General features: G+C 42.0%; 1 protein-coding gene across 5 annotated transcripts; it reads left to right on the top strand.

Annotated features, from left to right (window-relative positions):
• The first annotated feature begins 4,536 nt into the window (after nt 1-4,536).
• syne3 (spectrin repeat containing, nuclear envelope family member 3) lies at nt 4,537-17,027 on the top strand. 5 transcript variants are annotated; one of them, XM_053875947.1, is made up of 18 exons: nt 4,537-4,685; nt 5,929-6,075; nt 6,242-6,414; nt 7,162-7,471; nt 8,930-9,085; nt 10,256-10,609; nt 11,330-11,466; nt 12,052-12,226; nt 12,303-12,485; nt 12,579-12,722; nt 13,284-13,418; nt 13,769-13,930; nt 14,012-14,184; nt 14,271-14,727; nt 14,938-15,078; nt 15,296-15,463; nt 15,969-16,019; nt 16,257-17,027. In XM_053875947.1, exons 2-18 carry the CDS (start codon nt 5,935-5,937, stop codon nt 16,437-16,439), a joined length of 3,243 nt encoding a protein of 1,080 aa, XP_053731922.1. In that variant the 5' UTR covers nt 4,537-4,685; nt 5,929-5,934; the 3' UTR covers nt 16,440-17,027. The 5 variants fall into 5 exon arrangements, with proteins under 5 accessions (XP_053731922.1, XP_053731926.1, XP_053731921.1 ...); XM_053875951.1 differs by having other exon boundaries at nt 4,542-4,702; nt 14,271-14,721; XM_053875946.1 differs by having other exon boundaries at nt 4,542-4,702.
• The last annotated feature ends 384 nt before the right edge of the window (nt 17,028-17,411 follow it).

Genomic DNA, 17,411 nt, shown 5'->3' with positions numbered 1-17,411 from the left:
CAACATGAAGGACAAACCAAAAACAATCCAAAACAAATGGCTAAACTCTCAACCAAAATCAAACCCAATTATAATAACCTAGTTATTATGATGCCTTCATGTTGCATTTTTTTTGGCAGAGTATGATATAGAACATTTTATTTATTCATTTAATTTCTGAGAGTGATACTCTCTTCGACTCAATTTTATTAAATTAATTACTTTTCCTTTGTTGGTCAGTGATCCAAACAATATTTACACCACTGTGTGTGTTAGACAAACAACTCTTTTAAACCCTCTTCGCCATGATACCGATAAGGGGAATAGTCCATTCTCGCATTTTTAAAGAGGTTGTTGCAACCATATATAGTCAATTGGAGGCATGTCTGAATGCAAATGACTAAATCCATAATGGTGTCAGGAACTTTGGAATGTTAAACAATGCTGTTGTATTCTTGAAACTGAAAGTCAAACGCAGCAGAGGACTTGTCATTAACGTAATTTCCACCTCCACTCTCTGACGGTCGGCCTGCTTTTTTATGCATTGTGATAACTTTCTTATTCAGGCATGCTTGAAAGTATGACATATTTGGTCGAGAATGACTTATTTGCTTTACAAAACGTGCACTCACAATGTGTCCCCAGTTCTTTAAGGTAAGGTTACTATCAAAGCATTTGTGACATGGGCCTGCCACATGTTTTACGTGATATATTCCTTTACTCTCAGTACATAAGCAAAAAAAAGGGTCTAAAATAAAATATAATATAAATAAATGAATAAATAATAAAACACTAACTTTAAATAATATAAATAAATAATACATTCTATATTTCTGATGTTGATATATGATATGATATGATATATGATATACTGACACAGCGGCACATTTTAAAATGAAAATACACATTTGAAGGTGTTGTTTCAAAGAACTTGAAACAATTTCTAGGAAAATCAATATAATTTCTCAAACTGATTGATAAATCTCATGATTCCCCCACAGTGAGACTAACTTTCTGTCCACTTCAGGCCACCGTAGAGCAGACGCACATTTTGACGAATCGTACGTGAGTTATGCAGAAAAAAAAGGCGACTAAGAACAGGTGTTGTGCACAAAAGTGACGACCAGCAGCACCAGTGTGCTTTTTTAAATGATTATTTTTTATTTATTTTCTTTACTTTTTTGTGAAAACAATCGCGTGAACGTGAAAGTGTTTGTGGACTGATCTGCAGGCCGGAGTGCTCAGCAGCATAAAATGACCAGCTGTGCCTGGAGGGCCTTTAATTAGGTTTCCATCACGCTCTGAAAGAGTCAATGGAGCATTGATTAGATTTTCCCTTCAGAAGCTGCGACTGCAGTTGCTGAGGACAAATGCCACGGCAGGATCATTGGCTTTCACAGCCACAGTGCTTCACCAAACCATAGCATAACAGCACATTTTCGCATTGAGGACAGCTCAACCCACGATTCATTCATTTTCTGCTTTATGTGCATTTTCACTCTTCTCTTTACCAAACAAACAATAGTAGATGTCAATAATATTTTAGTAGAAAAGTCAGCAATGTACAAAAAAAATGTATGAATGCCACTCATCATCTCCCTTATTGGCATTTGTGCTACAGAGGAGGTGTCCGTGGGCAAAGGAAGACTCCACTGCTCAAGAAGACACATCTGGTGGCCCATCTGGCCTTTGCTGGAGGTCATCTGAAGCAGGATCCCAGACAGATGAGCCTCTAGATGTTTCTTCTTGAGGAGACCTCTGTGGAAGACCTGTTCCATGGTAGAGTGTTAGTCCCTGCTTGGTGAAGTGATTTGGTTGGTCTGGTTTGGTGAGGACGTTGGTTGTTGTCCAAGTGTTGTTATTGACCTCTCTACAGATTTTCCTGGCAAGTCTGGGTGAGCGGCTTCCTGCCGCGAGTATTGTTCCGTGGCACTCAGGACACCCAAGTACTGCATTAGTCAGACTAAAATCTGACTTTTAAAATGCATGTAAACAGCTTTGTCCAACTACTGGAGAGAAATTGGAATATCTCATAGTCGGACTCCAGGACCTGGATAATGAGGTTAATAGTTTAACTCAGCTAGCATGTAGCTAGTAGCTGAACTAAGCCAGCATGTAGCTAGTAGTTGAACTTAGCTATCATGTAGCCAGTAGCTGGACTAAGCTATCGTGTAGCTAGTAGCTGGACTAAGCTATCATGTAGCTAGTAGCTGGACTAAGCTAGCATGTAGCTAGTAGCTGGACTGTGCTAGTATATAGCTAGTAGCTAGACTCAGCAGCATGTAGCTAGTAGCTGGACTAAGCTAGTATGTGGCTAGTAGCTGGACTAAGTTAACATGTAGCTAGTAGCTGTATAAGCCAGCATGTAGCTAGTAGCTGGACTAAGCTAGCATGTAGCTAGTAGTTGAACTCAGCTATCATGTAGCTAGTAGATGGACTAAGCTAGTATGTAGCTAGTAGCTGAACTAAGCTAGCATGTAGCTAGTACCTGGACTAAGCTAGCATGTAGCTAGTAGCCGGACTATGAGTGGACTGATGTGCGCCTGCAGCAGCTTCAGCTATGCAGCGGAAGTAAGCAAACTCTGAGACTCATCACGGTCTCATGATGTCTAATAACCTTCTATACAATGGAGGAGTGGTGTGTGGAACCTGATGCAGTGTGTGTTCCTGGGTCTGAGCCATGTTTGCGGTGGTCACATGACAAACCTGATATCAGCTGTGTTTTGGAACTGGCCACCACCATGATCTGCAGATTTGTCTTCACCTTCCTTCATTGATTTGTTGGTTTAAGGAGACGACATTAGCTCCACGTTAGCAGCCGTTAGCATGGTTGCTAAGTGAGTCGAGGCTCACGACGGTGATCCAAAGTGCGACTCTGTACTTCAGATACTCCACATCTATCACCCTTGAATACACAGACAACACAATCTGTGGGATATTTCATTTTATTCAGAAACCTGCTGAAGGAAGCGTTTTGAGGATGGTGACAGCTCCATGATGGTGACAGCGTTGAACCATTGCTGGCTGATTCTGGAGCTCTGAAGTGAAACTGGTTCATCAATCAGCACCATCACTGGCTACATAGTTCAATAGAACAGTGAAACAGCTCCTTGCTACCTGTGAGCTGCCATTGCTCTTCCTCTACGCTCAGAGGAATCAGAAGGACTGTAGAGCTCACAGTGCCACCCATTGTCACGGAGGAGCATTTCTCAGTGACTCCACTGATCTCCACTGCGTGTGAACCAGGAGAACATGACACAATCGGACTCAGCTGCTTCATTGAGCCATTGCCTCAGGCGAGCTACATGGAACCACAGTGTTGAACTTCTCTGTTGATGATGCTCTAGACTGTTGACAACATAAGACTTGTAATCCATTGACCTGACGGAGAATAGAGTATAGAACACAATGATCGTTATGAGCAGCAATAATAATCATAATTGAAGTGGCTCAGGCCCGTCTAAGGAAGGGTGCGACCAGAAGAGGGTGCTAAAACACTCCTGCTCGCTCAGCGCGTGTCGGCCAGAATCGGTGAATGGATGAAACCTCACAGCAACACACGACACAACACACCCACACTGCCTCCCTAACCTCCCTCACCGCGCTGCGCTCCATACCCCACTACAGGTCATTAGTTCCAACGCGGTGGCACTTCATGAATCATGTTCATGTGAGACCAATAGCCTCTCATGCGAGACACAATATGGAATAGTAAAATGCGTGTCTCCGAGAGTGAGACTTGAGAGTATGACGTCTTTTTCTTGCCAAATCCTGAGCGCGTAAAAGTACATCGCTTGAGCGCAAAAAGACCACAATGCACGCGCTTGTGACGTGCTCGCAGTCAGTCCCTGAGCGCGTGAAACGAAAACACGGTCTATTTAATGTTTCATTAATTCCCTGGTTAGGCGTCGTCATGTAAATACGCGTTATAGAGCATAATAACATGTTCCATAACACAGCATGTAAATATGCGCGCTGCAACATTTATTCTACTTGATTTGCCTGACAGCTTCAGTCAGCAACAGTTCATTGGTATCCTGGATGCAGTTGATTGTTGTTGATAAAACTACCCAACAACACCTGGAGTTGAATTATACTGTGAACCTAAACTACTAGGAACGATGCCATACACCTCAGTTGCCACTGAGTCTTGTGAACACTTGCTGAACGTTACATTTTCAGCTAAGCATTTTGCCCCAATATCAACTGGCTGCCTTGTATAAATATGTACAGTTTTAAACACTTTTAAATAAATATTGCACTTGCATGTCTGTTACCGAGACTGTAGGCAGAGCTACTGAGATTTTCTTAACTTTAAAGTGATGTTGAACATGTTTACAGCACAGCGCACACTGTAAAATATACACCTTAAAATCCCCGCTCGTTGACATACTACTACTACTACTGCTACTACTAGTAGTACTACCACTACTACTACTACCACCACTACAACTACGAATAATAATAATGACATGTGATTCTACAATATTTCCCGATTTTCATTCTTTATTTCTCCCTTTTATTACCGCACACGGAGTTAATACGCGTTCCCCATTCAACCGGATTACGGGCTTGTGTTTTCCAAGTTGCCCGTGAACGCATCATGGTAGGGTTCCACTTCCTTGATGCCTGGCGAACTGCCGTAGTTTCCCTCTAGCAAAACTGGACTTCCTCAACACTCTTCGTCTTACCGCGTGAAGCCCGTCGTAAGTGCTTCGTTCTTGTAAGTCTGCAATGTTTAAGCTAAACATTTTTGTCAAGATAAATGCTAATAGGCTTAGCGCGGGCAGCCACCATGATCTCTTGTGCCTTTGATAGGTTGCTGCAAAATATCAGGCCCAACGACCTACATGTTCCTCATATTTTGGTGTAAATTCGTCTCGGTAGCTCACGTTTCAGCAGTTATTAATAATTGTGTAAGAAATGCCATGATGTATGGGCCGTGTATGGCTTATAGGACAAGCTAGAAGTGCGGCGCAAAAGTTGACAGCTGTGCACCGAAACAACATGCGCATAAAGGCACATTAGCCACAGTTTCACGCTTTGACATATGAGTTGTCTGTGTGCGGGGCCTGGAAGGAGGCAGCCTAAATTTAGTCGAGTCGAGTTGCCGTGCAGAGAAACACGCGAATTATTGGTTGATAAATATCACCGAGGACGAGCGGGACCTGAGGACCGCAGAATCACTGCATTCTAACAAAGTTGCTCTCGGTAACGACACAGTTAAATATCATAACAAAGTTGCTCTCGGTAGCGACACAGTTAAAAAGAAAGGAAACCGTGAAGGAATGTTGTGGCTTGGGAGAAATGAGTCAGTCGAGAAAGTGGCACAGGCCGCCCCCGTCCCCGCCCCCTCCTCCTGTCCTCATGAGTCCTGTCATGTTCTTATTTATACCCATTTCTTTTTTAGATTGATCTTTGGTTATACAGCGGTTTGCTAACAAAGGAATCATATTGTATTATTTTGTTCAGTGTTGTTATCAATTTCAGTTTTACAGCAACCATTTTGTATTCTACAGTGTGTCTGAACAACAAATTAATTTCTGAGAATTTGAGACACAACCAATGAGGTTCATGTACTTTGTGCAATAAATGACGACATGCAGAGGACAACTATGACCAGGGAGAATGAAGACGTGCTAAGATGTGAGGATGCGATAGCAAGCTCTAATGGGAGATGTTGGATTATAAGGGAGAAGAATAAGTGGAGTGCAGTTGCTATTTGTTATTGTCTTTTTTTATTTTGATGAATTAGAAAATAATGAAGAAAAAATGAATTAAGTGCCTGGAATTTAAGCCTGTAACGTGTTATTGTCATCATTGTACCTCTACCACTTTGAATTAGAGCCTAAGCAGGTTTTAAATGTGGCTTGAGGGGCGATGGGAAGTCTCTCCCTCGGCTGTGAATGTGCTTTAACACTGAGAATGAATATTGTCCCCCTGTTCTAGCTAGCGATGGTCATGACTCAGCAGGAGTTTGTAGAGAAATTGGAGGCAGCACACTCTTGGATGCAGGCTGTCCAGGAGAGGCTCAAGGCAAATGATAACACTCTTGGACCCATCAATGCCTTGAAGGATCGACTGCAAGAAACGGAGGTGAGTGGAAAGACAATCAGATGTTCAAGCAACTTTCTAAACCAAGTCTGATTGTGATCCAACTAAAATCTAAGTCGAATCATTGTTATTACAAGAAGTGAAGTCACATGATTTGTGTGGCGTGTGAGCGCATGCATTACGTCTTTATTTCACTTTGTATTTGCAGCACATTCATCAGTCGCAGCATGAAGGTCTTGCGAGGATTGACATGGTTATGGTGGCAGCTGAGGGTCTTCTACAGAGTGGGGATGAAAATCTAAGAAACCAGACACATTCCCAACTGAAAGAGATGAAAAATGACTGGGAGGAAACCTGCACCTACATCGTCCACTGTCATAGGTACTTCTTTACTTATTCTCACACATAGCAATGAAGCATTCCGGTGAAAAAGGTTTACCAGATGAAAAATACAACACGTTGATAAGGAGATCAGTACTTCAGAGCCCTGGATTCACTGAACATTCAATGTAGATGTGCATTTTACCGTGTAAGTGTGACAGGACGCTCGGTGACAGAGTGGAGATCTGGCTCGTATTTACATGCAGTGGAAACACGTTGAAATATGTTTTATGTTATTTCTTTTATATTATCAGCACATGCACAGATTGCTCACGCTAAACTTGAAAATTGAGTGAAATCTGTCTTGTAGTGCCATGTTTGTTCAGGGAAAGAAAAAAAAGCATAATTTAAACTGGTCGTTTTGGTATTATTAATTACCGTCATTTCTGGACTATAGAGCGCAGCAGAATATTAGCCACACCCATTTGAGAAGGAAAAAAAAATTTCAGCTGATTTCAGCCTGTAAAAATCGCTTAGACCGTGAGAGAAAAGTAGCGTCTTCTAGTCCGGAAATTATGGTACTCAATATCGGCAAGTACTCAAATGTCAGTACCCATTCATTTTAAAGAGCCCCTGAAACACCTTCAGTTGTGATGATGAAGGAAGCCTCATGTGGCTCCGAAATTGCGGGTTGCAGACGCCTGCCCTAGAGTGAACCACCAGTAGTGCTTTTACTTTGCTTGCATACTGAGAATAGTTTTCATACATTTTAGAAATGGAATCCAATGATGTCCTTTCCCTCCACAGTCGGATTGAGTGGGTGTGGCTGCACTGGAGCGAATATTTGAAAGCCCTCGAGGAATTTGAACTATGGCTTTTGAAGCAGCAGCGCGTCCTGGATGTGGGTCTGGAACTGCAGCTCGGGGTGAAGGAGAAGCTGTGGCAGGTTGACTTGCACAGGGTCCTCATGAGTGACATCCACAGTCAGGCAACTCTATTGGAGAGGTTGCTGGAAGAGGGAGCATTTCTTTATAACCAAACACAAGACTCCAGCTTGGAACCCCATTCTCAGGAGAAACTGCAGGAGGTCTACAACGACATCAGAGACAGAGCAGAGGTACGTTGCTCCCAAAAATGGGATCTAGACAGTTTAACCGAGTAAATGAAGCTGATAGTGTGCGAGTCTGGATATATTGCCGTACAATGGAGACACCATTTAGAAAAAGCTGTTTCCTGCTTTCAGTGCACCCCACGCATCATTTATTAATTTGAATTGTGATTCAGAAATTCAGCTAACTCTAAGTTGGTGTGAGAAGCAAAACTAAGTAGTCAACCTTGAACGTGTTATGGCCATTAAGCTTTGTTAAAAAAAAGAAGGAACAAATACAGATACAAGACAATTTAACATGCAACATGATGCCACAAACAACGGGGAAAGTCATCAAATAAAGAGCAAGCATGTGAGCAACCGGTTGAGAGAGAGTTGAGAGCCATGCGATGAGACAGGGACAAGGTGCTGAATAAGACTTGTCTGCAGAAAGAAAAGAAAGATTCTTGTTCATATCAACTTTTACATTGTCTTCAAAGTCTCTATTACGTTTTTTCCTTTTTAGTGGCTTGACAGGGAGTTTGCCAGGGACTCTCCATGAGAAACAGAAACCATTTCTAGTAATACATTTATTTCATTGTGAGCAAAACATGCTACATTTGTTTTGTTACAATGTCACGTTGAATCACAGAGAATTTCGAGGAGGAAAGGGAGGTGAAGTGTGTGTGTGTGTGTGTGTGTGTGTGTGTGTGTGTGTGTGTGTGTGTGTGTGTGTGTGTGTGTGTGTGTGTGTGTGTGTGTGTGTGTGTGTGTGTGTGTGTGTGTGTGTGTGTGTGTGTGTGTGTGTGAGAGAGAGTGAGATCAGGTCTTGACAAGCTACCTTCTTGTGAGGACATTTTGGCCTGTCCTCTCAAGGTTTAGAGCAAGGGTGTCAAACTGACTAGCAAAAGGACCGCAGTGGGTGCAGGTTTTTGTTTCAGTCCTGAAAACACAAACAGGTGAACCAATCAGGTGTCAGCTGAAACAAACAGCACCAGACTGATGATCAACTGATGACAGTCGTCAGACACCTGACTGGTGAGTAGGTGTCCTCTTGATTGGTTGGAACAAAAGCCTGCACCCACTGCGGCCCTTTGAGGACCGGTTTGACACCTGTGGTTTAGAGGGTTAAAACCTCTGTAAAATTAGTTCAGGTTAGACTTTTGTTTTGGGTGGTTAGATTCAGGGTGAGGGGCTGGGGAAAGGGTTTTGGTAGTGGGAGGTCGTAGTAGTGAAACACTTGTGTGTGTCTGTGATTGTTTTATTTATTCTTATGAGGACCAATTTCTGGGTAAAAAACACCTCCTGGTGAGGACTTAGTTAGTACCGTTTTGCCAGCCCTGGCAAGTTTAACCCGGAATTTGAGGATAAAGGCTTCAAAACTAAGGTTCAAATAGAATATACTGTTTATACAAACTTATGTATACAATATACTTTATATATGTGTGTGTGTGTGTATAATTAAACATGCATATTTTCCCCTCCTAGGAGAGGAGCCGGCTTCTTCACAAAATAGCAGAGGACCATCAAACCTTGCAAGGCTGCTCTCAGAGGTTCCATTCCTGGCTACTATCAAAAACCCAAGAGCTGACTCAGCTGATGGAGAAGGAGGATACGCCTGAGCTCAAGCTTGAAGCTCTTCAGGTTAGTTTTGCTTAATTATGCCTTAGTTGAATAAAAGAAGAACCATTTAACCATCTACTGTAAAGGATACACAGCCATTCCAAAGTTTTGAGTCACTCTCCGACATGTTCATATGTTTTAAACGTGAATATTAATCGTTTTTCCCCGTAATGAAGTTAGCATTACATATACTGGAAGTACAGTCAAGAGATTGTTACTTTCTTCAAGGAGTGGTGAAGATTTGGCATTTATTAAAGACATTTTCAGGATTTTCTTTTTGGTCTCTGGAGCAATTTTGTTTATCAAGGGAGCGATTCATTCCTCTTGGGCTGCGGAAAGTAGCTGAAAGTCCAATCGGACTGATGTCATAACAAACTTGTGTTCATGCTCTTCATGTTGTTCTGCATTATCTGATATTCGTCCTCAAATGGATGGCTCTAATTACAACATATTGTTGAAACAGTATTGCTATTTATCGCAGTGTGTCATATCACCAGTCCTGTGTACTTATTGTATCGCAAGATGCCAATACACAACCCTAGTTGATGTAACGGAGATGTCGTGTCAATGAAAGGAGCTGAAGTTCCACAGCATTGCCGTCCTTTTCCAACTAAAACATCGCCTTTGTTGATTCACATTTTTACAAATCAGCACATGAAGACGCTGGTTCTCAACCTTCATTCCATTTACATATGGGAACTGGTGACAGTCTCCTGCCGTCAGTGTCTTGTTTTGCACACATTTGCATGAGCAGAGCACACCGGCTTTTCTAAAATTCTGGAGTCATTCGTGCTACATCGTGCTGTTCTTTGTTGTGAAAATGGCCCACAACTGTACTGTTCACAATCAATGAAAAAAAGAATGAAAAAGCATAGTATCATATCATGCAGCATCAGACCCATGTGATGCTGGGAGCTGCCTCTTCATCCTCAACAGTGGCACATATCATATGCGGACGCCTACACTCCAGATATATCTACGTTTGATTGTGTTATTCTTAAAATTATATTTCATGTACAAAACCAGCAATACCTTATTTATTTTGAAGCAGGGACAAGTGCTTTTTTGGACATTTGACCACATTACAACAATACTGCAATAATAATGATAAACATCTAATTATCATACCATTCCATTCATAATCTAGTACTACTATATGAAATTGTAATTGTTTATATTTTTCACTTGCAGCTGCTGGATGGTCATATTGCGAGTGAGGAAAAAACGCTTCTGTACATCGAGGATTTTGTGGAAACTGTCAGGGCCAACACTTCTCCAGCTGGAGCTGAGGTACTTCTGGAGGAAGCTGAAGAGCTGAGACTTGGCTGGCAAAGATTACGGCAAGGCCTTTGCGAAGCAGAAGAGGGACTTCGGGTCAGGCTGGACTCCCACAGCCAGTATGTGACCAGGTGCCAGCGCCTGGGAGAGGACATAGGACGACTGCGGGTGTTGCTCCGAGGGCTGGATCAGGAACTGGAGAAGGGGGCAAAAAACGAGGGGGACTGCACTGAGAAGCAACTGCTTGATCAATGGACGAAATATGTGGTACGTTTCTTGAATTATGAGGATGTTTGGCTTGACTCAAATGGTTTCATGGTTGAGCGATGGCGATTTTCTTATCTCCTTTTATCTCTTACTGAATCTGCCACCATTTTGTGTCGGATGCAGCGTTCGTTTGTCGCTTGAATTTGAAACTTTGAAAACGTCTAGAGTGGAAACTTTCATAAACCACCGCTACAAGCATTCAGTTTGACATAGCAAAGTCTAATCATAATGGGCATTGCCATAATGTAGTAATAAAGTGGCATTACATAATATAGCCGGTGACACATGTTTGACTTCAAGATTAATAATGCCATGTTGATATCTCATCTCAGCCCTTGTTGTCTCCTACTGTGACGCGTGTTGTATGAGGACTATATTTGACTGTGTGCAACATCCGTTTCTACCAAAAGCATCATGTACCTTGCTTCCTGCTTCTCACCACAGCCACAAAATATTCGGTCTAATATTATTGCAAGTGGTAGCATCAAGTAAAAGAAGTAAGAGTGAATTTTTCATTGAGTTTCCCCAACAACCACAGTGGCACCATTTTTCTGTTTGACTACTACATGAAGACAGTAACTTGTCATAGGATGGCAAATGGATCAATGACGCCAATATGCTACAGATGATGTTGAAAGTCACATTTGTATTCAAAAAATGGGAATGTGATTTCACACAATTGCATCTCAATCTTGTTCATTCAATGCTTTTTTTCTGCAGAGTTTGAGGAATACTCTGGCAGGAGAGGAATCTCGAGTGGAGCAGCTCAAATCCCAGCTTAAGGAGTTGCTTCGGTTTTCTGCAAACCCATGTCACCTTTCTGATGATGTGCTAACTGTGGTCAAAGAACACCAAAGGTATTTCATTTCCCAGAACGACACTTCCACAATGTTATTCCACCTGATCGCATGAAATAATCGGTAAAGATATGAAATTAGAACATCAAAAAGGTCTGAATGCTTCTGCCACTCATTTCAGAAGATGAAAACCACATATAGATTCGCTGGGCATATTCAAACATTAAAAACATTTGTGTCGTCAGTTTTGATGAATATGGCTTCAAGATAATGAATCACTGCTAGTCACTATTTGAGATGTCCAGACATTCAGTACTCATTAATAATACCATAACCACCATTTGAAGTTATTATTTTTATTTTCTCTGCACATGTTCCCTGAACAAACATGACACTACTGCCACAAGTTCAAGGGCAATCTATGCATATACTGGTATATAATATAGGTTCCCTAGTTAATCGTGGGGGTTACGCAGAGTCTGTCTATTTTTCAGGCCTCAAATTATGTTTTTTTCCTTTGCAGTAAATCAATGACATTGTTTTTTCCTGCTTTGGAATAGAGCTCTCAAACTACTGTATATAGTTGTATATAGTTCATATCACTTGCCCACAGATACCGTCCTTGATGGTGTGTTTCTATTCCAGTGTTAAATGCAGAGCAACAAAACTCTGTTCTGAATCAGAGTCTGGACTGAGAAACTCCCTCCAGGATCCATTATTTGTCTATAACCAGTGGAACCAAATGGTGTCTGAAGTTCTCGAAGTTTCTGCTGAGGTCAATGATTTTTCTAACATCGCCATGCTGGTCAAAAACATTGAGGTAAAGAACACATTTTGTCTTTCCACATTGTAATATCTTACGTGTTCGTAATTCTTGTTCTCCATTTGCGTGGCAGTGCCTGCTGAAAGACGGTGAACAGCTTCAGGAGCGCCTGCATCAGGTGCAAGGTATGGCGAGCATGCTGAAATCTATTTTTGGTTCTGAGAGGTCAGAAACTTACCGAAGCGAGTTGGCCAGTGCCTTGAAGAACAGAGAGCTGCGATACACTCAACTATTGCAGAGGAAAAACAGGTTACAGGTCAGAGTCACACTGGAATAAATCCTCACTTCACTCAAATGAAATCTTTGCTCAAATCTCATCTCATTTTCTGTTGTGTTTATTTTTTTCCAGGGTTTACTGTCCAGAACCAAAGACATTGATGGCACCTACCAAGTGATTCGCTCAAAGCTGGATGCTATGCAAGACAGACTGGTGTCCGCTGATGATCTCCAGCCTGATATTTTAGCCAAAAAAAGTCAGTCTGACCAGTTTAGGGTGAGCAATTGTTTTTGGCATTACCCACTGCTGTATGAGGGAAAATCGGAATCAACAGACTGAGCCATATATTGGTATTAGCCCGTGTTTGTATGTGTATATATATATTATATATATACACACATGTATATCATGTCGGTATCGGTGTGCGCTGTGGAATATTTGATATAGTTTGGTCATTCTGGCGTTAAAAAAAATTACAAAAAAAACACAAAAAAATCAGTGGAGGAGCAACACACATCAGCCGTCCCATGGTCCTTGAACAGTTTCTGTTTTTCCTGATGGTGGAAAAATCTGTTGCCTATGTCAAGTAAAACGAAGCATATAGGGTTGACTTATTTATTCCTTTTTATTTTTGCATGCCCAGCATTCTTTCACCCTCCAGTATGTGATGTGATGATGTAGACATGTTTGCTCTTGAGACGTTACAGCATGGTACAACATTATTGAGCCCCTTTAAGAGCTTTCTAGCTGTGCCAAGACTAACACTGAATCCTTTAGGCCTCTTTCAATTATAACCTGCAATAACTTTCTTAACCACTTTTTCTTGTCATTTATCAGGCAATTCAGACCGAGCTGGAGGACTATGATGCCCACATCACTGCCCTGGAAACTCTAATATCCAGCAGTCAAAGCAACAAGTCACTGTTGGACAAACTGAAAAACGACTGGAGACACTTGTATAATCGCGTCAAGGTAAATTAGCGTACAACACAACCTCTGTTCACATCTCCCAATGACAGTTAGTGTTAGTTATCTGTGGTTTAGGAATTAAGAGGTAATGTAAGGCTAGCAGGGGTCGAATATTTCAGTATGACTACTGCCATTACACCCTCACAAGTGCTGCTTGACAAAATAACTGTCATATGACATTGTATCATATGACATTGTATAAGAAGCTGCTTATGACCATTTCAGAAGCAGGAACCAACCCACACTTATCACATGTGTGTCTGTCAATTTAGATGAATAATTGGTTTAAGGCTACTTTTTTTTACTAAAATGTCATATCCTAATGGCATTGTGTGTGTCTGTCATATGCCCAGGTGAAAGTGCAGCAGTGTGAGGAGGGTGTTGCGCTGCATGAGAGTTTCCATGAAAACCTCCTCAACATTGAGAAGTGGCTTATAATCAGCAGTCAGAAGCTCAAGTCTTTCCTCAACCCATCAGGACATGGGAGCATTGAGGGCCGCGAACATGAAGCACAGGTCAGACACTTATTTTCCCAAGAATTGTATGAATATATTATCAAATGCTGAGTGTATCTATTGGTTTTGCTTGTGTTGCAGAGGATTCTGCAAGAATTTCCAGAGAAGGAGCTGCAGATCCAGCAGGTTGAGGCCATGGGACAACAGGTATTACAGAGGACTTCAGAAGAAGGAAGAGTTCATATTATCACAGACCTGGAGCAGCTCCAAGAGTCCTGGTTGGCTCTAAATAAATACAGCTCAATTCTTCACAGGTATTAAGTTAACTTATAATGAGGCCGATTTAACCGTCAATAGATGTGGAACTGTAGCCTGATCATTTGTCTGTTTGGTGTCATAGAGTAGTTCACAGCACAAACCTGACTGAGCCAGATGCATCGGTGGTTGGCGGTCTATCTGAGGCTGAGATTGAAGTGGACGATGAGATGTTAACCAATCTTGAGTGCTCCACGAAACCAGGAGATCTTGTTGCAGACAGTAGCCCTGCAGAAAACATGGACGAACATTTGGGAATGGTCACCAGTAAACCCCATGATGGCCTTAAACTGGATGTGCAGGAGGAGGAAGTATATCCTCGGTCAAACTATGGAGAGAAAGTTGATTCTTCTCTTTATCACGCTCAAAATGATGGAGACTCTGACTCGGATTCAAGAAGGCAAATATTGGCTGGCAAAGGAATGACCATCGAAGGGACGACAGAGGAGCAAAACAAATTCCTTGGAAAACAAGGAGCTGCTCCCGTGCAAAGATTTCATCCTTCAGAACACCAAAAGAGCTTCTCACAAACAACGGTAAAGGTGCTGTGTCAAACAAGTAATTCTATCTATCCATCTGTCATCTGTCTATCTATCTATCTATCCATCTATCTAGCTATCTATCCATCCATCCATCCATCCATCCATCCATCCATCCATCCATCCATCCATCCATCCATCCATCCATCCAGCTACCATTGTTTTAGAGCTATTGAAACAAACAATTGACTGACCTTTTGCAAACATTTGTAGGGAGACACAATGGCTTCCAGGCGTGAGGAGTTTGAGGCCTGGCTCTGCCGAGATAATGAGCTGTTGTCAGGTATAATCAACCCAAAATCGTGGGCGGTGCCCAACTCAAAGCAGCTGAAGCTGCAGCAGCAGACATTAAAGGTAAAGTGGTGATTCGTTTCAGTGGTTTGAATTTGGTTGTTTCTTAAGAGGGGGCCTATCTAACTGGCGTTAGTGTCTTTTTAAATGACACTGGAGCTGCAATTCAAAGTTAATATTTCCCCGTTCATTTTCTCATTGTGGGGTTCTAGTTCAACCCAGATACTTCGTAGAAGCGAATGATTCCAAGACCAGTTTTTGTGTCTTTGATGTGATGCAGGCTCTCAAGGAAGGACTGGGCTGGGGTCAGGAACATTTCCAGCTTCTGTTAGAGGCTAGTCAGGAGGGTGAAAATGCTGCGGAGCTGGAGGAACTTCGCTATCACTGGATGCTTTACAAGTCAAAGCTGAAAGCTGCAGAAAACTTGCACGCCAGACTTGTCACCAAGGTGAGTGAGATCCATGGGGAATGTGAACGTCGTCTAGGACAAAGGGATACATGACCACTAGGGATGGACGGAAATGACAATTCTTGTCCAAAATCGGAAAATGACCTCACCAATATGGAATTCATTTTTACCTTCAGCTGCACATAAAATTAGAAATCATCGAAGTCATCTAAACATCAGAATTTTCTGCTTCATGACTGCTCATTCTGTGACAGAAGTCAAATAAAAAAAGAAAAGCGCTGCATTCCCAGAATTGCATTTTCTTTTTCAGACTGAATCTGCATGTTTTAACTCATAAATAGAATTTCCACTACTCTGAATGTACTTGAGCCTCAGCCATCAGATTTGTGATCAGCCTTTGTTCTTTGTGGGTTATTTTATTTTATTTTATTTATTAACAGCACTTTATTTCGAAGCACTTTCCTAGTTGGTGGGATCCCCACTGACCATGGCAATACATTCTATTCTGATTCTGATTCTAAATGTAACTTCCATCTCCTTGCAGAAGGTCCCAGTCGGACAAGAGAAGCTGAACCGTGGGAAAACGTTGCAGAAGGTAACTCCCACAATTGTTCATTCAGTTAACAGAACATGATCATACTTAAGGCTATTAATGTAATCAATGTAAAAAAAAATTGACCAGCTGCAATAGAGTTAGTGTGTTTGCTCAGAAACATGAAACATTGGAGGCAACGTCGCCCGGGAGTCCGATACCTGTGATGTTGCTGTTCGACCGGAAGGGTTGAGTCAGTTGCTGCAAGACAAGCTAACCAAGTGCTTCCTGTCTGGACAGAGCCCTGGCTTGATGCAGCGCGTTTGTCGGCTGGCTCTTCCTCTTTGGCTCTTCCTGCTGGCTCTGCTGCTATTGGCCTTCCTTCTGCCTCTGGTGGACGATGGCAGCAGCTGCTCGCTCTCCAACAACTTCGCCCGATCGTTCAACATCATGCTTCGCTATCAGGGGCCGCCGCCAACATGAGGAAAACACACATGAGCTGATGGATTCAGTGAAGTGCACCAGAACAGCTGTATCTTCTCATTGATGTTGCTTTTGGTACTGTAACTTGATTAAACCATGAAGCTTCTGAGGAAAAGCCATGCAAATATCTTATGTAAATTGATGACAACACAGGAATGACGACCTGTGGCCAACTGGAATCAACAGACATCACACAATATGGTCAACTGCCTTCCAACCACTACCAAGTGCCAGAACACAGGGTTTGCCCTCATGTTGGTTCCCTCTCCTGAAACACACAAGTCCTGCTCTCCTTGTTGCAAAAGCTCTTTTGATATCCTCTGACTAACCGGAGTAACTTCATGTAATTATATTACAGTGCTACAAACCATTCATGTCTGTTGTTGTTATTTCTGATGTCTATTTTTTATTTGATTACTACAATTATTGTCATTTTCATCATCAGTTCAAGTCAGGCACAGGGCTGGACAGCATGTTTGGGTCCACCCTGGGCCAGTGTTCTGCAGGCGTGCAGCACAGGAGGGGGCACATGTGAGGAGCGGCGTCATGCATGTGCTTTTCTGAGATTATTATTGTGTCTGAACTTGCCTACATTAAATGAAGAACTAAAGTGTTAACTGCTAGTATCATAATTTCAGCAATACCCAATATCAGTTCTGTATCCATCCCCACCTCCTAAAAAACCCCAAAACAAAATCTAGAATCAAACAGCTCCCTCTGGTGGCGAACACGAGACATAGGTATTGATGCATACCTACTGTCCATGCAGCTTCAGTTCGCCACCGCTTCGTCGTGTTCTGGGTTCTGGAGTCTTATGTGATGCCGAGTTTATTAACCCAACATTTTAAAAAATTATCAGTATTTTTTACATTTCACTTTAAAGTAAATTAAACCGAAGGAAATGATAAATAAAAAATTAATTAGTGGTTTTATAATTTATGAATGGCGATTGATCCAAAAATTTGATACCAA

The sequence above is a fragment of the Synchiropus splendidus genome, chromosome 9, assembly GCF_027744825.2.
Source record: "Synchiropus splendidus isolate RoL2022-P1 chromosome 9, RoL_Sspl_1.0, whole genome shotgun sequence".
NCBI classification, from domain to species: Eukaryota; Metazoa; Chordata; class Actinopteri; order Syngnathiformes; family Callionymidae; genus Synchiropus; species Synchiropus splendidus.
This window is presented reverse-complemented; position numbering and strand designations above follow the sequence as displayed.